The 26,606-nt window shown below is 39.3% G+C and overlaps 2 protein-coding genes across 2 annotated transcripts in view; one reads left to right on the top strand and one right to left on the bottom strand.

Annotated features, from left to right (window-relative positions):
• Window positions 1–26,606, top strand: part of LOC145992437 (DNA oxidative demethylase ALKBH2-like) — a 257,798-nt gene that overhangs the window by 152,496 nt on the left and 78,696 nt on the right. The gene's annotated exons all lie outside the window — the stretch shown is intronic.
• The window catches only part of LOC145992063 (uncharacterized), a 96,492-nt gene that overhangs the window by 35,400 nt on the left and 34,486 nt on the right, over window positions 1–26,606 (bottom strand). Inside the window, exon 2 of the mRNA XM_083128227.1 lies at window positions 2,439–2,502. Coding sequence (XP_082984353.1) covers window positions 2,439–2,496 — 58 coding nt within the window. The 5' untranslated portion in view covers window positions 2,497–2,502. The remainder of the gene's footprint in view (window positions 1–2,438; window positions 2,503–26,606) is intronic.

Raw genomic sequence — 26,606 nt, 5'->3', positions numbered from 1 at the left:
CGAATTACTTTATCACCAGTTACAGCCTTCATTCTCTTTCTCCTGAGAAGTTCATGTATCAGGTCTTCCATGCGCTGAGCACATCGCATATATTTTACGTCATGTATACGATCGAAATCGGCTAATTAAATTTTAAAAATTTATGAGGGTATACACTTGGTCACCAGCCCTGGAATCACATTTAAAAACAAGAAACAGACAAACAAATAGATATGAGTTCCTTGCTGAAAGATAAATGCTACAACAGCTTGGATTATCCACAGACAGGAGCATATTATAATCCCTCAGTTTTGCTTCATTGGGAACCATTAATCAGTTACAAGATTTTCCCTGAGATTTGTATTTTTTTCACATTCCCTGAGATTTCCAGGTTTTCCAGGTGTGTGGGAACCCTGCATAGAGTCTTGAATCTGTCTCTTCCAGGATACTTCTTCTGCAGCGCGTTTTCAACGTTTGTCGCCCTTGCGTCTTACTGCTGACGCTCGCTCCTGCCATGATGGTGTCCGAATCGGCAGCTACTGCCGCTTAGAAGACAGTTCCACCCCCGGAATCACCGTGTAGCTACAGTCCGAATCCACGTCATAGCTGGAGTCGGAGGGGAGATGTTGAAGGCGCGACAAGTGCACACTACAACTCGCCGTAGCGCTACGCTCGGCAGTCATACTGTAACTTCCACTTTCTGCAGGAGACATTTACTAAGTGGACAAAACTCAGTGATACTTTGACATTTTATCTATAACATTGCATTTAGAAAAACATGTTAAAGGAGAAATCACATGGCATGTTGAACTGAAATACTAAATAGGTGGATAACATTGTGATGTTTAGTTGGAGTTTGCCTTCTACTGTACTGTGTGCCTGCGCTCTAGAGATCGGTGGGTGATGTTAGAACTAACGTCTGGAGGGAAAAGTGGCAACTGTACTGCTCGGATGACATTAGATGACGTCCAGGAAACTCTAGAGGTGGAAGACTAAATCCAAGTCGTAGAAAGAAGACTGAAGAAGAAGTCATCTTCCGGTGTAGCAACTCCCCTCACTTTGGGAGGCTAAAGGATCTAAGGATCCACAGTATTAATCTTATTATGTATCAATGTTCTGTGCTTCGTATATTGTATTATATTTCTTATATAATCATCATATTATTTATTATATTTTATATCATATCAGATTCTATTATATGTTGCTAAGCAAGGACAAGGGATTCTAAATTGTGATTGTGATGTCTTAAATACTTTTATTAGAGCAAACATCATTGGAATTGGTCTAAGGACCATAACTGAATAAGTCAATCATTTCTGACATGTCACTTTCATATTATTTTCTATATTATTTATATATGTTGTTTGAATTTATTCATAGTATTTATTCTTTCATTCGTTCTTATCTTTGTTCTGACACAAATACTATACATAGAGAAAACATCCAAACAGTAAACACACCTTGGTTTTTCAAGATAGGCACCAAGGTTAATTACCTCTCCACAATCACCTGCATCCTCCGTTCATCCTTTCCGTTGGGACAATATCGCACCTGGTAAGATTATAGCTAAATTAGCAATCAACGCCAAGTACAGTACGTCAGGAGAGAGGGTGATACGTGTGAGTGGCGAGAAGAGGCTGGAGGACCTCGTCCCTCAGTGTCCTTATCCTGTACTGCTCGGGAGCATTTCGAATCGGACAACTTCAACGGCATACGAAACCGACGGGAAAGAACTGAAGAGGCGCGCTTGCCGATTCGGACGTGGCTCATGGAGGCATCAAGGTAACGATTCAGCTGATGCTACTCTCAAGTCTGATTATACAGATTGTATTCTGGTCTACCTTCTACCGGCAGGTGACCATCACAACATGTTTGTCTTGCCTTCTTGACATCTGGCAGGAAGAGTCACAAGGGACAACCGGGAAGATTCTTCGTGCTGTCAGTCAAGTTAAGCGTAGGTATGTGTCGCTCCTAGTGCGGCCCCTTCCGGAGACAAGAAGTCCTCTCAAGTCGACTTCGTATCGGGCACAGCCATCTTACTCGTCGGTGCATTCCGGCGTGGACCTTCTATTCCGTTCTATACATATGCAACACCATTTTTAACACACGTGCATTCTTGCTGAATAGACGATGCTTTCTTTAATGCCCTCACAACTTATTTTATCTTTCTAAATCCCTGTTACCTTACTGAGGTCAGGGTTTTTGCTTCGCCCATGGACATGTTTCAGTATTACCATAACCTTTTTTAATGTGACGGATGCAGGCAGCCTCATCTCCACTCCTCGCAAAGAATGTTTCAAAATTAAAATATCACAATTTGCTTTCGTATTGCAATCGTCAAAGATTATACATTTTCTTTTGGATTTCGAAGACAGTATTATATTATAAATACTCGTCATTGTATGTTAGTATTTGAAACCTTCCTTCTACCTGGTTATTGAAATTATTATAAAACTTACCAGCGCGATATAGAGGAACCAGACAGATCAGCTGCAGGACAACCCACAGCAGCCCCATATCAACCTGAAAAGAACGAAAATAAGTTGTATTATTTCAGAATGACAAAGCATTACACTTACTAAATATTCTTCCCGTAAATGTTCAGGCGGCAACATGTTTTTTTTTAAAAATATATTTTAAAATTTTATTATTATTATTATTTTGTAAACGATAATAGGTAGTTACTATTTTATCCAGGGTTGTTAAAAGTCCAGGAACCCATAAATTATAATGGGTTCTATTTGTTTCCGCTACAGGACCGGAATCGCACAATTTAAATTCGGTCCAAGTTGCGTATTGTTTCATTTCAATACGGAACGTGGACCTTATTTAAATGTATCCGGAAAAAAGGTTCCTGGACCGAATTGAAATACTTCACATACAAAAATGTTCTTTACGGTGCAAAACCCATTTACGCTTGCTGATTTTCTCTCCTGGACCGGAATTGGATTTTTTTAAACTTCCGCGACCTTTAACAACCCTGATTTTCTCTCTCTCTCTACTGACATTTTATCCGCATTTATGAGATATAGATGACCACAACCGTAGGCTTGGATTGGGAGGGGTGACTGGACCTCAAACCTCTTACATGCAAAGGAGCCTTAACTTTGAAAGGATAAAAAATGCCTAGAATACAAGATATTTGAAATGTGGTATAAAAAACTGTCCATCTGACACAACTTGGCTCAGCAGTAAAATCTTTACTACATCAGTAGTCAATAAAGAGAAAAAGAAGTGACGATGTTCCAAGAAATTGCTATTCATATTTTCTAGAGGCCTGCATTCAATAACAAAACACAGATCCTTTCTGTCTTCACGAATAACGACGGTCATCGTATATTTGATGTTGGCCACTTTCGTGCCCACCAACCTTTTGGTGCGTGCCACCTACCCACTGTGAAGAAAAGGAGAAAGTTTTAGTTGCAATTTGTTTAAATTTTCCTAACTATTTTGTTGGTATTTCTTCCGGATTTCGATGCCTATGCGTTGTTTGAGTTTGTAGTTCATTTGTTCTGCTACGTACCGGACCGCCATCCTTCCATCTATGTGTGTGTGCGCGTGTATACACAAACACACACACAGGGTGATTCAAAAGTCCGATCCTATAAGACAGCTTAGTTATTAGTGCATATAGCGAAAATCGGAAAGAGGGGAAATATGTTCGAAGTTCGAAAGTTGATTATTACTGTATAGTTGAATGAAAATCAGTGTAATTCTTAGATGCTTAAAAGAACAGTCTTCTTGCAGTTATTACATGAAACGCGTGTTGCGGTGTACAGGTAATGTATAATTAAGTAACTAAAGTAATTGCAGTTACGTGGGGACAGCAACTGAGTTACTTTTCAGAAGGAGTAATTGCAATCGTAACAGGAATACTTTTGTAACTGTAATTGTAACTGAGTTACTTTTCAAGATGGTTGATTAATTTGGTATATTTTACTTCACTTTTCTACCACTCTTGGCTAATCGCGAAGATGATGATAAGTAATTGATTGATTGAGTTGGAGTTTTTAACTCCACTTTATGCATAGTAAGGCTAATCGGGACTGGACCTACAGTTTAAAGTGGGATCCGAACCAGTATGTGCCGTCACCGGAAAGGATGAGTAATGATATGATGCAATTGATGAAGGGTCACTCTCACAAAGAATACCTATGCCCAGGCCGGGATTCGAATTCGGTTTTCAAAATGATTAACTGTAACCGTAACTTGATTTATTTTTCAAAATGAGTAACTATAATTGAAACTAGGTTATTTTTTTAGCGAAGTAATTTTAATTTAGTTACTTTGAAAAAGTTTCTTTCTAAATACAGTTTTTAATTATATCTTCGTGCGTTGATGTTGGGATATAAATTGTTCTTATAGTAGAACACATTTTGATCAGGACTGGTAAGAGTTATTATTTTTTCCAGCGAATTTGGATTTCCAAAGCGTAATGCTTGTCCCACCAGATTCAAACAGTTACTTCTCTCGCTTAAAGCTCAACCCTTTTGAATCCCATTATGGTCCGTTAGTACCTGAGAATGGATAATGTGATGTAGCGGAAGAAGCTACGGATTTTACGACGCCTGGCTCTCGGCTCCGATGCTAACGGGACGCTTTCTTCTTTGTTAGTTCCCTCAGCCTGAGACTTCCAGATTTTTTATTCGCTGTTTGTTACCAGAGCATAATGAATCCACTTTATATACTTTCATGTGTCATGTTTATTTTCCTTATCGTTATGATCTCCCTCGTCAGTAGTCGCCCTGATTTGCATGTGGATGCAAAATGTATCGTTGGAAACCCCCTGTCAGTGATGAGATTGAAGGAGAGGAGGTGGGAAACATTACTTCCTGTTCAAACATTTCCTTGCGTTAGCCTAATATGCAGAGGTTTAAGTGCCGGGTATAACTGTATAAGATAGAAACATTACTTTTCAGATAGTTAACATAAAGCCAGCCAATAATTGTTTCAAATATATCACTAAATCCCAGATAGCATTATTGTCAACTCTGCCACCTTGTATTTGATTTATTTTTTGTTAATTAGCGTCGCTTTTCTGCCACTTTTGGCTAAGTGATGATGCGGTGAAATTGGAGACGGGGCACTCACAAATAACACTCATGCCGAGGCCGGGATTCGAACCTTAGAACATTGCGCCCTAGCGTGCTGCGATAACCACTCCGTCATGAGGTCGGCTATACCACTTCTTGATTCAGATCACGCTTAACTTGTAGGTTCCCAACTGGAGTTGCATCAATGGTCGGCTATGCTGGCCCGCCGTGATATAATTTAATAGGAAAATTCTGGGGTGTAAGGGGTACCTTCCACGTACGCGCCCGACAGTCAACCTCACTTCCACGTAGTGCACCCTGGACTAAAGACTAACGAGGCTCTGGCGACTGGCACTAAGGCCAGTATAATTTTGTGTGTGTTGTCCTGTTTTTTGTCCGAACGTGTGCTGAGTGCCCGTTTACAGCCTCAGCTTTTAACAGAAGTCAGAAGATTTTAAGATTTTTAGTTATGCAACGTTAGAGTTGTTATTTGTAATGGTAAGGAGCTGGCCCCCGTATAATGTGACGGGAGCAAAATAGCCTAAGTGCTGACGCTCCCACAATTTTAAAATCAAATTCAAATTTAAATAGGAATAGGAAAATTCCGTGACGACAAAAAAGAATTATAATGATGGATATAATGGGGAATTTCTGAAGATTAGAAAATTCAGGCATAATTTGTTTTTACTCCACATTATTGTAATATAAATCCTTGTTTGTATCTCGTAATAACACAGTAAACATCAAGATTTATGTGAAGATGCGACCACCCAAATCTTTCTCAGTCGTCCAGATGCCTATCGACCCCAGAAAGTCTGGTGTGTCCTCTAATTTCCGTCCCTATTATCCTGTCTGTGCATGCAGCTGAATACAGCTGAATTCAAATGCACAGATAAGATGGTCACGTGCAGCTTATTTGTGTCGGTTCGAAGAGTTGTATTTATATCTCAAGATTAGTTTTCAAGGGACACGTGTCGCTTGTCGCCGGTCGTTTCGGTCTGAAAATTCCCTAAATGTCTTTGTAATTCACTTAGATAACAATATATTTGCATGAGATATTTCTTACAAGCGAGATGGTGTAAAGAAACGAAAGAACGAAAGTTAGAATTTCATTTCAATTCACTATCTTATAGGTTGGTTCGTTGGTGTTTTAAGTGAGGCTAATCGGGACTGGACCTACAGTTTAAAGTGGGATCCGAACCACTATGTGCATCCACCGGGTATCGATCCCGGGATCCCTTGACTACAAGGCGTCGACGCTACCACTGCGCCATCGGGGAGGCCACAATTTCATATGAAACCAAAGGCATGGTATACATATTCTTCATTTTAGGTAAACAAATTAAGCGTGTAAAAGCTTTTAATTAGTTAAACGCCGCCTATTTCCATCGCTCTGCGTTTAGTTCATTTTCGCATTAATCCTCTTAATAGCATTGCACAGAGCAAAATTTACCTCCGCTCACACTTACTTGAATATACAAGTATATCGTGAAACCAGTTTTAAATATCTCGTGTCACACATTTGGTTCAACTTTCTTACTTGTTTATTCCACGAGAACTAAAATATATACGCATTTATACTCCCGTGACCACAAATTACTTACAATGTTAACCTCCTTTCCTTTCGGCATATCTTTGTAAGTTGCTTTCTAATATTTAAGAAAACATTAACAGAACACATTTTCATTTCCTGTTAACTTTGTTTTCATTTGCCATTCCTCAGCAAAGTTTGGTTTACGATAATTTCATCCACTTCATTTCCCCGGTGGCGTAGTGGTAACCTCGTCGCCTTCTAATCAATGGGCCCACGATTCGATATCAGTTGGAGGCACAAGAGGTTCGGATCCCACTTTAATTGTAGGTCCAGTCTCGATTATTTGTGCCTAAAGTGGACTTAAAACAAAACAAAAAATTCCAGAGGTTCTATTTGTTGGTGGAAATGTTTTGTTGTGTGTAATATTGTATCCAATGCAAAGTATACGAAAGATACGAGTGTGTGTATTTTATCCATTTTTACTTGAATTATTTAACTTGAAGGATTTAATTTTCTTCGCTGTAAAAAATTGCACACTTTACTGGTGATTAACATCCGAGCTTTGCCAATCATACAAATGCTTTCCGTATTCAAACACAGTATATCTGTTACGAAATTCTCGAGGGAAGACGAGATTTAACACTACTCAGTCTCCTCTTGAGTTTTAAAGCCGTCTCTGACTCGGTCATATCTCGTTTTAGTAACATTCCCCCTCTTCTCTGTCTCGCAAGGCGAGGGTTCCCTTGTTCGAATCCCGGCCTGGGAATATATGTTCTTTGTGAGTGTGTCTACGTCAATTGCATCATATCATCACTCGTCTAGCCAAAAGTGGCACAGAAGCGAAGTACAATGAGACAAAGGATTCAATCGGCTCTATGAACCCTCGGAAAACAGAAGTTTATCATGAATGTATGCAACCACGTATCACAGACTTAACATACAAACTATGTGACCTATCTACACATAACCAAGAAAATATACGCTTGATATGCATGAAGAAGTTACACAGTAAAGTTCATCCAGTTTAGGTAGCTTTTGTTATTATTCCAGAGCCTCGAACGAACGAGAACGAGATCGATCTCGTTTGAAGTTTACAGAAGTCTATCTCGTTGTGGGTCTCAGCTCTGCAAGTCTGAAAGAGTCTGAACTTGTTCTTGTCTGGATTTTTATGAGGCCGTCCTGGTAGAAACCTTAATCTGTATCTCTGGTTTATGCAAGCCTACTGAGTGTGACATATCTATTCATCTATGTGAACTGTAAGAATGACTTGGCTGTATTGAAACTGATACATGCTGAAGAGATGTATTTCATGTTGCAGATGTAACTCTACATTTGCTGATAACAGTTCATAACTGTATAGATATACAAAGGGTGTTAGGGAAAAGGCACATAAGTCACAAAGTTCTTTTTCTGTTGCTATCATCTAAGCCATTCTGATTCATTTGAAGAAAATACTGTTAGTGTACTTTCACATTTGACACGTATTCTAAACTGTGATGATCCGACACATATATATCATGTCTGCAATGTTTGCTGCTAAAAAAATAAACATTAAAAAAACTGTCTGTTCTACGGCGCTAGGGGTCCCGGTTTCGATTCACGGCCTGGGCATGGATGTTCGTGACTGTCCATTCATCAATTTCATCATATTATTACTCACCTTCATCTTCGCAAATTAACCACAAGTGTCGCAAAGAGCGAAGCAAAATAAAGCAAATCAACTAACTAACAACAACTAACCAAAAAAAAACCTGTCTGTTGTAAAATTGCATTAATTGGATTAAGTGCTTTTCCTCGAACAGACTAGATATATTCTGTATCTTGATAGTTACGAATGTATCAACAAGATGGATTTCCATTGTCCAGGAATTGTGTAGAAACACTGGGTTTTATACACGATCATTTCAGAATCTGCAGCAGTTAAGAGTCTGCCCTAGGTACACGTGGACCCTCTTCATGTGTATAAGTGACAATGCTTAAGTAGCTTCTTCGTAGAACACCATGCGTGCACGCCTTCTACGCGATGTTCAAGGAATTCTACTGCCCCAAGAAGGTTCCTCTGACCCGGATTCATTTGGCACGTACGCATGCTTAGTTTGCTCGCAGATATTTGAACATCAATTTCCTTTGGTAAAAAATGAATCCACGTTTCATGTCCGGCGCATGTTTTGAAAGCACTTGCTTGAGAAAGAAGCAATTTTTCCATTACGACGAACAGCCCTGAAACGCCCTTGGCTGTTTAATTTTCTGTTTATGGAACTTCTCAAGAAAGTGTTCACGCAGATTTAATCGTTCCCTAAGGAGCTCTAAAAAGGATACAATTTACTACTGTTTTTTACCTTCCATCTTCGTAACTTGTTTATGGAGTTTCGTTCGAATTCTCTTTAATGCAAGATTTTTTCGAAGTGTTATTATATATTTACTCTTAATTTTTATCTAGTTATTTAGGTCCTAAAAAAAACTTTCGCTGAATTCATTTCTCGAAATTTAGATTCAAGAATATTATCACTCTATTGGCTTTTTCAAATCCTTGCAAGTTTTTACTGAGTTAACAATAACGGAGTATATGAATATTTGCATGCTACATATACGTGTGCTTCGTAGGTTTGACATTTCGCCTTTAGTGCGAACATTTGTTTTACAGAATCGGTATTCCAAGTAAATTAACATATGTAGGAATTATATAAATTAATTGTCCGGCGCGGGACACTCTAGTGCTCTCATCCAGTAGCGGCTTATGCCTATTCGCACGTTCACACCCTAATAAATCTGTAATGCAAATCATTATTATTATACATACTAATTGAACTCTATCTCCCATCGCGCTGCGACGCCAAGGGTCCCGGGTTCGAATCCCGGTCGGGTATGGTTGTTTGTGAATGTCCATTTTCATCCATTTCATCATTTCATCACTCATTCCCATCTTCGCAAATTAGCCAAGAGGCACAAAACGCGAAGTAAAATAAACTAAATCAATCAATCAATCAATCAATCAACTCTATCTCCTTCGAAACATCAAGTGTTCCCACGCCGTTTCACCAAGAGAGGTAGTGGAGAAGCGTACGAGGGGCGCTCGCACTAAGCGAGTTTCGTTCCCCCTGACGCTGTTCCAGCAGTCGCGTAGAGAACGCTGATTGGGTCTTCTGGCTTGTTCGCGGTGCCTGGGGATTTTGTATCGTAAGGAAATTCAAGAACGCAGCGGTCGGTGTGTTAGCAAATGTAGCAAATGTAGTGTTGCAAACCCGTTCCATTCGAGACCGTGTGACGGAGTCGAGGAAACCCATACATTATTGCAAATTGAGATATTTTTTTTTAGAAAAAGGAATTTTCGATTGTCCTTCTCATCCTATTCCGAGAATGGCAGGCGAAAGAAAGAAGGGGAAGGGGAGGAGGGCGACTGAAAGCGAAACTGGTGTTTTAAACATGTCTGGTATTGCCTTTGCTTTGTGCATCTCGACCAAAATAAACTGTCCTTATGGCACAGTAGCCGAATTATCAACCACGCGGAGGGAGCGTACATCAATCAGTCAGCTGTTTTGCATTGTGTGCCTGTTACTGCATTGCAAAATTGTTTAGCGCTGTCAAAATGTCGTTCCTGTTTCAGTGCAAAGTGTTTGATTTCATGATGAATAGGGAAACTATACATAGCGAAAGTCAGAGACTTAATATTTAAATTTGTTGAATTTTTGGAGGGAAGTTAGCTACAAAGCCTGTAGCAACTGAAGTAATATATGAATACGGCGGAGAAGGAAAAATTCTGAAGTACGAAGCAGGGCAGTGTGGACTGAGTGAGTACTGTAATTTTCTTTCAGATTTATTATTCTCTTGGTTTCGCTTGATTTGCTTGGTTCGATCAGTCTGTCATTAGAAATAAACAACAGCTAGATAGATTACAACTGATTTCCTCCATGTAGTATTTGGATCGGCGTCTTTGGTGTACGCCAATGTTATTATTCTCCTTGTTCATTAATATCAGCTGAGTGGGAGAGGAAGGTTTAACGTAATATCTTGAAATCGACAAAATATTGATATTGTAGATCTGTATTTCTATGTCTTGAGTGATTTTGTCAGGTTATCGAATGCTGAATTATATATTGCACAATAAATTCGCTCTGCACGTGATTGGCTGGATAATTTTCGAAATATTGAAATTTGTAAAAAATCTTGTGTTAAAAAAAATCATGAAATATATCTCTGTATAGCCTCATTTTCAGTGAAAGTTGATCAAAATTTGGGTTGCCAATACATTTAGCATCATTATGTACGCAAAAACGGGTGCGAGTATTTGACAGGGTGGTACAACACTTCTTCTGGACGCGAGACTGACGTGCACACACATACAGCCAGACCACCAGCCGCCACTGCTCTCATCTTTAATATTTTTCTTACAGAGCAGCAGGTTTCTTTTGAAACCTGTCACATTGATTGATAGTTGCATGATTCCCTTATATCTTGTAGAGATACATTCAGGACATTCAGTGTGTGGAAAATAGAAAGGCATGCCAATTTCTGTACAAATGCACTTTCAACTAGGTTTTCAGCATTGGAATGGTTTTCTTCTACTCGAGGTACGAGTGTAGTTCCTGGCTCAGTTGATTGATTGATTTGGTTGATTTTACTTCGCTTTTCTGATACTGTTGGCTAATTGCAAGGATGAGGATGTGAGATGATATGATGAGATTGATGAATGGACGCTCTCAAACACCCATGTCCAAGACGGGATTCGAACCTGGCATTGTAGCGCGATGTGTCTGACTCAGTTGAAAAACACAGGAGATGACATTGCCAATGGACAACCAACGTGAATTGCAATAATAAAGAATAAGAAATTGATATTTTATTGATACATTTTAATATTTCAGAAAAAAATGCGAACATTTTGGAAGGCGCACCGCACGGTTTGAATACCAGTACGTCTAGACGATTAATCTGTATCTATATAACGACGCAAAGTAAAAAAAAACATAATTCAAGGTAAGTCTCTTAAGTATTTCGGTTTTCTCAGTGTTGGAAGGCTTCCGACCCTAGCGGCAGCAGACCGACACCCCGCCGTGGAAGCGATTGTGTTCGCAGCCGAGAGAGCGCTTTTTGCTCCCGTCCGCCATTGCGCTTCGGCAACCAAAACACGCAGTCTTTCGTTCTGGAGCCTCTTCAGCGAGATTATTGGTTGTAATGACCGCTAAGCTATGTCCCGATGTTAATGAACTTGCACAGGCAAGCCCCGTTGTGTTCTTGTGCGTCTAATTTTGTCAACAACCTCCTCTTTGCTTTTTCTTTTCCGAGGAAGCAGGTTTGCTCGAGTCGGAGATGGATTTCTTCCTGGTTGCGATTCTCCTCGAGTTTGGTTCTTGCTCCACATTAGAGCAGTTCTTTAGAAATTTACTCGGTTGGAATTTCGTACACTACACTTAACTCCCTTTTTCAAAAACGTTTAGCACAGATTTTCAAATTTGGAAAGGATTTTCTTTATTTGGTTGAAGTCAGTCAGGCGTTAGGGTTGTGCAACGCGTGCTATGACAGGGCTTCGGCCTTTCATCTCTCGCTTTCGACATGTGTCAAGGGAACCTAATTTTTTTTAATCAGAAATCTAAAAGGTCAAAAAGACAACCAAATGAAATGTGCATTTTTAAAAATTCAGAGGTACTTTAAACAAAGAGATTTTTACCACCTTTGAATACCCTTCAACAATAAATGAATTGAGCGAAATGAATTGATTTAATTGTATCTTTAGTACATGGCCGCATTCAAGCATGATATACTATATTTTACGAGCACTTGTTCCCACTTTAAACTGTAGGTACGGTCCCGATTAGCCTATACGTGTAGTAGAGTTGGCCATGGGGGAGTGGTTATTACTGCGCTACGAGGCTTGAGGTCCCGGTTTCGAATCCTGGTCTGGGCATGGATGTTCTTTGTGAGTGTCCCTTCATCTTATCATCACTTATCTTCATCCTTGCAATTAGCCAAAAGTTGTAGAGAAACTAAGTAAAAAATAAACCAAATCAGTCATACTACAGATTGGTAGACTTGAAAACTCCAGCGTTCGTAACTCCTAAACAAGGCCTTAGTAAACCCTGTGTTTATACGACATATATGTGTGTGTGGGTATATACGTTTCCTATACACACACACACACACAGAGACAGAGAGACATCCATACACATGTATTATTTGCGCAATGGTAATAGCCATGATATCGCAGAACTTCAGCTTGCCAATGTTCGTTGGCTCCTAAAATCTGGAATGCACTCCCTAACGAAACTGTAAAACTGCAGAAGTACAAACACTTTCGTAAAATACTATATAAGTCAATGTGTGATGATCAGAAGCAAAATAAGGCCATATTAGATTAAAATGGAAAATTCCTGTGCATTATTAGACTATCCCACCTTAAACTGGACTGAAAACTCTGGTCCCTGAATGAACCGTATGAATGTAAATCCTCAACATGTTTACTTTTGTCTTGAATTCAATGTTTAAAAAAGAAAATATCATGCGTCAAGGTCGTTACGAATGATCTACAATACACTCGTTGGATCCGTACAATTTGATATGTTTTTGAAATGTTAAACTAATAAATTCCGCTAATTCAGAAAACGTTTTCCCCCAAATATTCCAATTTTTCATGGATTTGCTCTGTGGTGAACAAGGGTTACACACATTGTGTTCAGTGGAAAGGGTGGTGTCGTAAGGCGTTTACATTGGAGCTGATTTTTTTTACCTAGATGGTTTTTGTGACCGAATCATTCATTACACGAACCTGATAAAGTACTCCACATTAGGGCCCATTACTTTGCCAGAAAATTGTGTATATTTTCTTCATTATGATCACCTTATCTATATATGGACTTTACAAGAGGAATGTTTGCACTCCAATGTTTTTATGTTGTTAAAAATGAAAATGCTATTTCATATGGACTGGCGCCTTTATGTGTTTGTGTGTATATCCTGTACTGCGAGTGTATATGTAAGATGATGGTTGGATCTTTATTTCAATTTATTGTGAATCTTTGTCTGAAGAAGAACCTGTTAGAGGGTGGAAACGTTACGTTTATGGTGTCTTATCTTACCTTGGTCAGCATTTTAGTGTTTTATTAAACATGGAACCAAAGCTTAATAGTGTTACCATTCATATTTGCTATTTCATACCTATCTTTAACATAATATTAATGCTACGTTAGTTATTTGTAAAAAGGAAGCGAATGTTGAATTAATTTTTAACCATCAGAAGTTATAAACCCTAAAACATACCCATACTCATAACATCTAACTCAGCAGTAGAGGTGCCAGTGGTATGGTCTTCCTTCCTAGCGCGATATGATTTATGAATGCAAGGCTAAGAGCAAAAGGGTTTCCAAGAAATGCTTTTCACAGTAGAACAAAGGGTTTCAACGTGATGCTCTTCCTTGTGGCCATTATCTGAACTTCAGGAAAATCGTTGGAGTACAAGATAACGTCCTGCAAGCATTTTCGACCCTCAATTTAAGGACCTTTCAGTGGAAAAACTAGATTGCCTGTTGAAATCCATTTTCACAGAATGCATAGATTGTACAGGAAAGAGCTTTTCTTCTTTTGCTTCGAAGTCATCAAATTTCAAGGAATTGTAACCCTAATCTTGGTTGTAGGGGAATATTTATGGTCGTTATCCTGCACTATAGTCTGTGTTAAGAAGCTTTATTGTATTTTTAATGTCATATTTTACCGAACGTGCTTTTACGGTGCTCATCCAAATCATCTTGAAACAAAGAAGTGAAAACGTCAGATCAAAAGCTCTTCAACCCGCGATCTGCCGTTTGGAACTTCATGACCTGAAGGTATCTCCGTTAGAGAATACTTTTTTTTTATCCTTCCATAGGTGCATAAGTGTATTACTTGACACAGTGTGTTTCTGTCGTGCGTATTCTTGCAATCATTGTCACATTTTAGTTTAGCATAGCAAACAATTCGTTAATATATTGTGGAGTTATTATTTTTTTGGGTCTTGAAAAAATAATTATAATAAATTTCCATGTAAAAATGAGCATATATCCGAATGAAGGTACTTTTTAAAAAATCCGTTGAATCCATAAACAAAAGCACACAAGAAAGTTACGGAATGTTGATGTAGATTTGCTTTAAACCAGGAAGATAATAAATTACACAATAAGACCATATTTTTAGTTGAACAATAAATATTTACATTGTATTTTGTCGTGTCATTATATTATTGAAGTGATCAAGAAGTCCCATGTGTGGAGAAGTCAAGTCAGTCTCGGTGTTTTCTCGATTTTATTTAATTTTCTTTTCTGCCACTTTTGGCTAATCGCGACAATGAGAATGAGGCCGGGATTCGAACCCGTTGCCCCTGGTGGTCTTGTCTCGAGTTTCGACATATATATAATATAACATAAGCAACATGTACAGTGTTTGATCACTGAGAGGTAATTAAAGCAATCACCTTCTTTAAAATACATTTTTATGTTTGATGCCTCGTTTCGACGCAACGAACACTCGAAAACAGCATTCGTATTCGGAATATATGGAGCCAGGTTCGCGATCTACAGTACTGGATCAACTTTGAAATTGTTATAAATAAAATAGTACATGATCTATCCCTGAATAATGTCGCATAATACAATAAGTGTGGTCCAGGAGGAATTTTCAAATTTGACGTATTATTGTTTATCAAAGTCTCGAAAGAAATGAGAATCCCAGACATTAAATCTTGTTTCACTTTTACGGAGTCCTTTCTCGTTCTTGAGCTCCCTTAACAAAGGGGCTGATCAATTTATCATATTTTATATTATATTTAATATAATATAATATATGTTATATTATATTTACTTGTATTATATAATATTTTATAGCTTTTTTTCTGTGTACTCATTTTCTCCTTCTGTGGGTAAGGTGGTAGATGATCATTGACTGAACGTTACTTCTGATTCGAATCCAAGCAAAAGAATTGACCTTTCGTTGTGTTTTTTCGTTCATCTATTCTTTCTCAACGTCACGATTAACTTTGAGGGAGTGTTGGAAACTGAACCTTCACTTTTGGGCATTTTTTGGCTCCTAATGGATTAAACTTAGTCATCAAATGAAATCTTAGTCACCAAGAAATAAAGACACCTATCATGATCTTCCACTTTTATGGAGATTAATTAATTATAAAAATAAAAACGATAGTATTACCACTTTATTACAAATATTATTTGTTTTAAATGCAGAATACTTATGTAAGATATTACTCAGTCATTTTAATAAGATCAACTTATTTAGTGTAATAGACTGTCTAACCACGCGAGTGATTCTGGATTTCAGGAATACTTCCATTACACTACCATGTCGGGGTTGAAATCTTGAAATTCATTTTGGTTTCTGCAAGCAGGTGTTTTTTCATATTAAAGTGGCTAAAACCACGTTTACATTCATGAGAATTTTGTCGAGAGTACCCATGACTTGCAGTTTTGTTGGAAGCCCAAAAAACGTTTTACGGGTTCCGTGAGACTCTGACATCGCAACAGAAGAATATTTTAAAAGACGGAGAACCAATCTTAAAACTTCATACGTCAGAATGTTATTGTAATGCGAGTTAAATGGTGACATTTTTCCGATTCCTGGCTACCCCGTAAAGGATTCTCATTGTGGCGGGAGGGAGCGGTTACTTGAAGAATTTTTAATATGAAAGGAATGTTGGGTAGGTTCTCTAAAAAACTAATTTGTATGCATTTAATAATGGAAAGAAATCAGTGTGTCAGACGTTCACTTATCCAAAAATTATAAACATAATATGTTTAAAACTGCGCTAAATTATTTGTTTAGGTTTCTATCTGCTGAACCATGAAGAATATCCAAAATTTATGGCAACAGCTTGCGACTTATACCAGACATTTCACATTGAATAATATTTTCCTATTGGTTCAGTAATGTCTTGAATAGATTCCATTTTCTTTATGGTTGTTTTCGAGACGAGACTCGGCAGTATCTCGATTATGTATCAAGTTGTAAATGTCTGTCTCGTTCTCGATCTGTTCTCGTCTCCAGGTATATAGTACTATTAACATATACAGTGTCATGTCACAAACTTTCAAAACTTGTAGAGATCATTAAATCAAACAGCTTTTTTAAATTGAGTTTTCCTGTTTCACGTTTTAACGCTACAACCATCTGAAAACTGAATTTTATCCTTAACGCATATGCGTCACGTAGCACTTGTTAATTGCCACTTTATTATTATTATTATTGATTTTTAATAGCCAAACCAAAGTCTCGAACTCGTTCGAGAGTATTCGACACGAAGGCCGTGTACGAAATGTGCAAGACCGTACTTGAAGCGAAAATCTTTCGAATTGCACTTCGACTGCAGCGCCAAATACGATTGGTAGATAAAACTACGAACACATTGTTTTCCGTCACGTTGTAAACACTTGTTTTACACCATAGATATCACATAGCTTTTTAAAAATACATTTCCACACATTAGAAGAACTACAACCAATATATATCTGACTGACTTTGGACTTCCATGGTTTCAAACAAGTGAACAAGTTCACGAGTCTAGCGACCAAGCCTGCAACGATGCGTGCTGCATGCTGCGGGCTCAATTGCTCGTTTAATTGACACTTTCCAACTCCACTAGATGACGTCACTTGCGACAAGAGCGTACGTCAAACCCGCTTTTTTGGACCTTTCTGATAGAGCCAAAGTCTCTGTCTATTTTGGCTCGGTACCGTCCCTATTTTCCTTATTTTTTTTATACGTGCGTGAGAACTCTTCGTGCAAAAAATCTCCGTCTACGCTGTTTTGATATTGCGGTAAATGGCAGCTTCCTTAATCGCCCGTCCTCGGTGAAATCACCAACGGACTTCTCGGAAACAGCATTTCTTTCCAGAGGAGCGGGATTCTTACGGCACGCGGTGCGATGGACCTCGTATGTCGTCGCCCTTGATTTCTCTTGGTGTCAGCTGCTGCAGTGAAAGTGGCCGCCTCGTACGGCAAGTTTAAGTTTTCTAAGGGAGAGGGGGATAAAATTCAAACCCAGCTGGCAACATATTAGGCTCACATGTGGAAGCTTATAAGCACGTGAGGATTGGTATGCGAGATGAAAGGCTGTACTCGGAACTCAAGTTTTATTTAAGCAACAAGTATTTACATGGAAGGGTGCAATTTACTTGCTACTAGTTACTAATCACCAGCTTGGTGTGAGCGCATTATGTTGGCAGCTTGAGATCTCGCCACCGAAGTTCACGGGTTCAAGTCACGTCCTAGGCGTGACGGTTTGTTGTTCTTCGCCTTCTAAATACAATCCCTTCTTCATGCATCCATAAGACTTTTATATACATATCCAGAGTTACCTCACTAACACTTTTACCTTCCCTATTAATATTTTAGCTCATAGTTATATAATATATTCAGTTATTGGAATATGTGTCTGTAAACCGAGGCTGTCCAGGAATACAGAACAACCCCGGTACTTGACCTACAGAATGTAAGTAGGGTAAAGGAGGGGAAGTTCGCCACCAAAATGCTTTTCATTTTTTTTTCCTTTTAAACGAATAAGGGGAGAAGGACAAAATTTATACGATATAAAAAGTAGTCATTTTGGATTATGAGGAATTTAACATAAATAATGTGTTACTTATACTTATGACGTAATATTAAAAATACTAAAATGAGAAAAAGTGGCGAAATTCCCGCCACGTGCTGGGAAATTCGCCATATAACTTATTTATAATTGTATCGTCAGTTTAAGTGTATGAAATACCAAGTTGTTGCCAATATGTCGTGGACAACAAAGTGTAAAAGACCTACAAATGACAATACAAAACAGCTTAAAAAGATACAATACAAACATGTTTAAGAAACATAGGCCAAATGTTCATATGGATTGTGAACAAGTTGTGTGTGAAAGATCGCCTGTAAGAAGGGAAATTCGACACATTTTCTGTTGCTCTGGCGAATTTACCAGCAAATGCATAGTCGAAAGAAAAACTACTTATGTTTACTTGTACATGCACGCTTTCCAAAGCAAATCTTTTCACGACATTCTTAAGGTTTGAGGTTACGATATCAATAATTAAAAGGAAGAAAAATAATTCTTATCTGCCACGAAATGACAATTTCCAACGTAGTATTGAAATTCGGCAACTTCCTTTGTCTTCTGTGTAGACGCAACTGCGCATTCCAAACTGTACTGCTTGCTTGCTAGTTCGCTCACCACACTGCAGTTTTCAGTGGAAACAAGGCACATGTTACTTGATTCTTTTACAGGCATCAGTGAGTGTTTCCAACCTATAGTTTCTATCTAATATTACAAAAACCACAAGTACGGCGAAATTCCCAGCATGGCGAACATCCCTTCTTTTACCCAACAATACCCCTTGTACAAGACAACTTGTAAAAATTGAACAATAAAGAAAAGCGGAAAGAAAGTCATTACCACGTCTTTTTAGGCACCAGGACATAAGCGCGTACCCTCGAATATATGCGGATGGAAGCTGGACATTCTTTCCCCCCCCCCTGACAAAAAGTTGTTCTTTGTGTGTGTCCTTTTATCAGTCTTATCTAATCATCGCTTATCCCAATCGTCGAGATTAGCCAAAAGTTGCAGAAAAAGTGATGCTAAATAACAAAAATATGAACAAATACAAGCAATTAGGAATTGGTTTTGTAGGTATTTTTCAGGGGTATTTCTTGGCAGTTAAGTGCTGATGAGTTTCTTCTATCTTCTTGTTGTCTTCCGTGCGTAAAGTTTAAAAGCAGTGGTTTTTCTACCCGCCAGGAATTGGTGTCAGTTGTTATTTCTCGGAATGTTCATGCAAGCGCTTACAATATGCGACATCTAGGCTCTGTTGCAAGCAGTCGAATGTCAACAACAATGAGTTTTAATTTGAGGACGTAGCTTACGACATTTGCTCCATATAAGACCACTGTGGTGTGTTGTACAGTCACAGCCAATAAAAATAGTGCGCCAACTTCAATAGCAAATTTTCAATAAGAAGTATTGCTATCGCCGCAGAGTTAGGCAACACACACAACGCATTCAGGGAAGCCAGTATTACAAGATCTGTTTATCCCATTTTTATTGCATGTTGCTGTACAGATAAGGAGGCATCTGAAAACGCTATAGATAGTTGAAAGCATTATTTAAAACGCACAGAAAGGTTTCAAATGAGTCAAATATTTCTTTCGTATGTAAAATTGTTAGCAACCCTCCCTATTTTTTAATTTGATCCATGCTGGTGTGATACACCCATGCCTTGCTCAGTATTCGAACCTGGGACAACTGGCTTCATAGCGCGTTTCGATAACCATTCCGCCATGCAGGTGACGTAAGATAAGAAATATACAGTGTGCCAAAATAGTGTTACGTTAATTATGGGAACACTAATAAGAGCAAGTATTAATTTTTTTGCGTGTCACATACCTTAAAGTTATAGATGTTCATTGGCGGCAATACTTTGTCTGCAAATCAACGAACAGCATATATCGTTTCCACAGAAAGGGAAGCACAGGTAGTGTCGATCGCATGTTTCATGTCATCCAGTGACCACGGCGTTGTGGGGTACACGTCGTTCTTCAGTTTCCCAGAGGTAGAAATCTAACGGTGTTAAATTGGGAGATCTGGCTGGTTATTTGACACTTCTTACATTGCTCAAAAGAAAAATTGCTCACCTCTGCCACTGTGGGTACATAAATCCCTACCACCTGGTGGGATGGAACTAAAATAACAGACTGCCTACACACTCGCACGCACACACACAGAAAGTCCAGTCACATTATCGTTAATAGTTTCTTTGTTATTAACATTCAGAGATTGTAAATTCTATTTTCGGACACACTGTACAAATAGGCATAAATAAATACACATGACAACATGCAGAGATTGGCGACAGTAGAGTATTTTATTGCATGGAGCTGCAATCATCATTGCAAAATAAGACAACTAGCAGGGACACCTGTGGGATAATATTCCACGCGAAGAGATTTTATTGAATTCTCTGTTCGCGCATGAAAATGAGTACCACGAATCGGTCTTCTCCGATTCTAAACCTACCGACGTTTTTAATTTCTTTGTTTGCTACCAATTTATGGCGCTTAATTGACCGGAAACGCGAAACGGGCTTCTTCTGCCTCCAGGTGCAAGAGTAGCTTGTTCGATGCGAGCGAAAACGCGCGCTAATCCGTTTGTCCTCAACCTTGGAATGCTCCATCCAGCGAACGTGACGCTATCTTTCGGCCGTGTGATGGAAACTAATAGTCCGGCATTTCGTAATAACGATGCTGCATTGCGCGGAGAAACACCCATGGCAGGGCTAACGGTGTGCCAATAACCGGCAGCGGCCTTGCCTACCGTTGCTCATACCGTTATGTTCATTCACTTTTTTCTGTAAAGACTTTCCTACACTTGCGAGAAATCTTTTGGGAATAACCGTCAACACGTGACTCCTCAGATACGTGGGCATACCAGTATGTTTCTTTCACGTGTAACCATCTACAAGCTTCTGGCATCTGTTTGAAATTCATTAAAAAAAATCAAGCCGGTTAATCTCATGTTTACACAAACAACCATAGCCTAAATATGCATGGATGGTGCGAACATGCAAGTGAGTTACTATATAAGGGTGACAGAGACGCAGGTTGAAGTTTTGTGCGGTGTGAACCTAACGGCAACTTAAGTGCATTTGCATCTATCTTTCTCGTGCACTTATTCGCCAGGGAATGTCCACCACACCGTATCTCCAACGACAGAATCCGCAAGGAAATACAGGAAGACATCCTCCGTAACGTGAGAACTATTATAAGTGTCAAATGAAAAACCTTCAAGTCCAATAAAAATTGTAGGGCAGACTGTATACAGCTCAAATTTACATGAGGTATCAACTGGGTGTAAAACATTGTAAGTGACATTTTGGTCATTTCTCAGTTCATTAGGAAAAAAGGTTATTAGGAGCTGTACTGTAGATATATTGTTTTCGTGTTGGGTTTACCTATTTCACAAAGCTTCACTGAGTCCAATGCAAATTGTATGACCTGGCAATTTCACTCGAAAATTGAAGGATGGCACATTTTACTTTGTAACTCAAAAATTACCAAAATGTCACTTAACATGTTTTACACCAGAACCCTTCATTTATAAAGCGACCTCAAGGCTGCAACATTAATCAAGTGAGCATCAAAACACCATTTTTGTTATTTTAAAGATTGCACACTTGCACCAGTGAAGAGGAGTGGTTTCTTGCCCTCTGTCAGCCTAAAACTTACAGATATTTTTCGGTAAATGAAAATTCAATATCTCTGTGCATGCTTACCACACCAGTAAGTTTATTAATGGCCTCAGTTCGCAGGCAAATTCGTGGAAAGGCCTTCGCAGTGGCTCATAATCATAAGTGACTGCAAGTGGACCCCCAAGACTTAATTCATCTTAAGGTTTACAAGCACTCAAAGTTGAAAATACATGTAGATCAGCAATAGGTCTGCGGTAGAATGACGCAAACTTGTGCAACCGTACATGTAGAAATCTGATAGATAAGAAACAAAAACAAAGCAAGGTTTGCATTTGACTCTGCCTTGTATAATGATAATACCGGCCAAAAGTCCACCTGCATGTTGGAGTATGTGTGTTTGTGTGCCTACCTATATTGAAATAGAAAATAAAACGCTTGTCGAAACCGAATCAGGACTGTTTGTCGACGAACTCGGTCAAACAATATTATCTCGACTTGGAATGTAAATCTTATATTTAACTCAACTATGCTTTCATTTGGCACGGAGGTTCATACTAGTTCGAATTCCACTGTAAACTGTAGGTCCAGTCACTGTTAGTCTACCTGTGCATAAAGTGGACATAAAACAAGGTGCGAAGTATTGAGTAATTAACAACGGATGCGATAAAATTTATACATTGTGGTCTGATATATCAAGTGTGTTTTAAAATATACCACATTTCTTCCGATATTTATTAAAGTCTGTTCCGATGCACATACTTCGTCTTGTTATGATTTGCTCGGACACAAAGATATAATTTCTTTCTGTTTATCTCTTGCAATTGAACCTCTAAGTAAGGCCCGCTTTAGACGAAAGCATTTCCTTTAACATTTTTGCTATCATAAATGCTACGTAAATGCTTCCAAAAATCTTATAGCAAATAGTACTTTACACAGAAGCATTTCATGTAAAATTTGGATAAGCTTTTGTGATTACAATGTATAACATATACAGCACAAAAGACACGCCGAGTTACACCATCTATGCTGAGTGCAGTGTGTTTACAATTGAAACGATTCTTCCATACGTGTACAGTAAACTTTGTAAAGTACAGTGCTCAAAATCAGTTTTGCATATTCAGGGTTTGTGATGATTTTATTGTACTAGATACATGGAATCATATTTAAGAGTACAGGGGAGACATACAAACAGAAATAAAACAGTGCAGCCATGCAGAAGAAACAAAATCATACCAGAATCACACCACAAGCACAAGATTGAAAATGTGGGATGCGAAACACAAAAGAAAGGCAGTGCAATACCGTGTACCTACGGCTAGCAGGCATGCTAGCCGTGTATAGTCAGTCACCTCGAGTCCGAAGGTATGCTTGAACACGACGGAGCATGCTAAGGATAAGATCATTCCACTTCTCCTGAGGAAGACTGTCCCACTCTTGAATGACAACCTCCCGCAATTGCACCTTGTTCACAGGAGGATTTTCGCGGCTGACAATTGCTCGCTTCAGGTGTCCCCATGCATGTTCCACAGAGTTCATGTCTGGTGAATACGCCGGCCACACCATGCGTCGAATGCCGTGCATATCAAGGAATTCATGAACCACTCGGGCTCGATGTCGTCGAGCGTTATCATCCACCAGCGTGAAGCCATCCCCCAAACCTGCTACCACGGGTTCGAGAATAGCGTTTCTGTACATCAGATCAGTCATGTGACAGTGGAGAGAAATTAGGGGCGTACGTCGACCAAACATGATTCCACCCCAAAACTTGATGGAGCCTCCCTGCTGCTGCTGACGTTCCTGGATGAAGGGCTCCTTCAATCTCTCATCTGATCGTCTCCAAACCCTTATGCTTTTGCTTAACGGGTGCAAACTGATGGTGACCTCGTCTGTAAAGAGCGTGTGCTCTCACTGTTCCTGACTCCATTCAGTGTGCATTGTTGTCCGCCTTACACGGTCTCTCTTATGGTGTGGATTAAGAGGAACCTTGGGTATGAGTCTTCTTGACGTCAATCCTTCCTCATGCAGTCGATTCCGCACTGTCTGATTGGGAAACATTCGCTCCTGAGGCCCTCCGCAGATCTTGGCACACACTGGTAGCAGTTGCAGTGGGTCTACGACGTGCCGAAATCACCACGTACCGATCTTCCCTGCGTGTTGTTTTGCATGGATTAGTCGATTAGCAACTGATTGTGTCTCCCTGAACTTCTTCCACACTCGAGAGACATCACCCTGGCTCACTTCAACACGGGCAGCGACGTCTACTTGGCGATATCCCTCTTGCAGCAGCGTTGCAATTCGAATCCGTTTCTTAGCGGAAACGGTTGCTCAAGGCATGTTGCCCTTCGTTTTCCACCCGTTCTCTGTGCAGTTTCCAACTCACAAGTGCGGATAAGACACGGACAATGCCTCCCATCGGGCTGCTGTCTAATCTGCTCAGGGATCATGTGGCAAATACTGCCCTCTATCTGCTGAATATCGAACTCACTTGGGGCATTATGTCGGTTTTTCTCTCGGGCATTGCTCACATAATGAACATTGTATACCTTTTGGGGATATCGCGACTCAAACCGCATGCAATCATAATATGCAAAACTTTTTTTGAGCACTGAATGTATTTAAGCAGCGCCATTGCTTTGTGCCTAATAACGTTTTATATGAAACGTTATTCCTCTCGGTTGAATAGTTATTGCCTTTTAAAAATGTGAAGTGATACATTGTTTACATTTCGCACGGCCGCCATTACAGCTGCACTCGTGACCTAGAGGCCGCTTCTGATTGGTTATGCTACGGAAATAGGATCGATCCTATCCTTGAGAAATGCCATGAAATATGCCATGGCACCTGAAATGCCATAAGATTTCTCACTTTACACGGTAACATTTTGATCATGGCGTAAATGTTAAGAAAAATGCTAAGCAAAATGCTTTCGTCTAAAGCGGGCTTAAGTGAAATTGGTGAGTGTACGCACACAAAAGTACAGTTCCTGCAAGGCGTTATGTGTGTTGCCTAACTCTACGGCGGCGGTAGAAGTTACCATTAAAATTTGCTATTAAAATCCATATAGATTTCAGTAATTATCCATACATACCTATATCTCTATATCTTAATTTGAGAAGTATGGCACATATCAGGCTTTGAAATTCTAGAAGCTAACACATGCATTTCTGCACGACATTAAGCGGTATTACGAAGGTACGAAAAGTACGCTGATGATATACGTCATGAAGTAATATTATTTTCTATATAATGTCTGATAGAGTACTATACTCTACTCTCAAAATTTTGAGAACCTCTTAGTACAACGAATCTTTTCGATGTTCAATGAAATTACGGATTTTCAAAATCAATTTGAAGTGGGCAATCTTCAGGTAAGTAAATTTTACAGTCCGTAGTTGGCAACTCTGTGTCATGAACACTAAGCATAATACTGTCTTTATTTTTTTACGTTCATGTTGAAGAACTAATGGAAGCCATAAGAAAGAAAATAATCGAGAAAACGGCAACAATTGTTACCTTGGAAATGCTGTGGGATCGACAAGTGGTTGAATGGCCGGAACTGAGAGGCCGTTGCCCGCGGATTTTGATGGAAATGCCTCGGATATCTTCTTATGGGTTTTCATCTTTCTGAGTTTTCTCTTCTTAAGAAGTCTCATTATACGAAGAATTATTCTTTGTTTGTGTACGTAAATGGAATCGGAAAGGCAATCTACTAACTTACCAAGTATGATTTTTATAGTTTTGATTGAGTTGGTTTGTTTTACCTCGCATTTCTGCCACTTTTGGTCAATCGCGAAGATGAGGATTGGCGATGATTAGATGAGACTGATGAAAGGACATTCACGAAGCACAACCACGCCCAGACCGGATTTTTATCAGATAATTTGGTAGTTGGTTCATACAATCGTGGTAAGTTCGTTAATAAATAAAGCTACCTCCACTTTCAACTAGCACCCCATTTCCAAACTTGAATTTTTCAAGTGCCCTTCATTAAAGCTGCATTCTCTACAAACCAGATTAAGGTGTTGTGCGTTTCAAACTATAAAATCAATGTTTTAGTGAACCTTCTAATGTAAATAGTCGAGTGCATGTGGTAGGTGCGTCAGCACTGATGCTATTTGCTCCCGTCATATTGTTCGGATCCCCAGTCCATCACCGTATCTATACTCTCGACGGAATTCCTAGAACAAGCGAACGGAAACAAGTCCTGTGCGCAACTAGTGACTCGAGAGGGCTCGACGAATGCGAGGGAAAGGTGAGATATGGAGCAGGCAACGCGACTGCAGCTACCAGCTGGTTCACTCCGACCGCTCGCTTCCTCTTCTTTTCCCTTATGCGCGGCCTTTTTTCTCTGATTCCTGGGACACGGTATAAAATCAACATTTGTGTCTGAGGACTAAGATCTCGTTACTCATGTTAATGGCTGAGGCTGTAAGGGGGCACTCGACACAACAGGACAACACTCAACTCTCCAGAGCCTCGTTGGCGTGCAAAACTATAGTTATTGGGGTGTACTACACGGAAATGACGTATTTTGGGTGCCTTTTCAAAAGGCTACCCCTTGCACCCCTCGTATCCTTATAAAATTGACTAAATAATTAACAGGGTGGATACTCACCGGGAATTCCTTGAATTCCGGGAATTCTGTGTGAATTATTGGCTTCGGTAATTATGCGTTAATTCTGCTTGATTTTTTCTCCGTAGACAAGAAAAATTGCAACTTTTATTAATCCCAATCACATTGAATTTATACATATTTGTAAATCCTATGAGGCACGTTTTTCACGTTACTCTTATAGAGGAATAAAAGAAAGCTGCGTGGAAAATAAGAATTATCTCAGTCAGTTTACTTTGTTAGTG

Source organism: Lepisma saccharinum, chromosome 9, assembly GCF_977018435.1.
Source record: "Lepisma saccharinum chromosome 9, izLepSacc3.1, whole genome shotgun sequence".
In the NCBI taxonomy this organism is placed as follows: domain Eukaryota; kingdom Metazoa; phylum Arthropoda; class Insecta; order Zygentoma; family Lepismatidae; genus Lepisma; species Lepisma saccharinum.
This window is presented reverse-complemented; position numbering and strand designations above follow the sequence as displayed.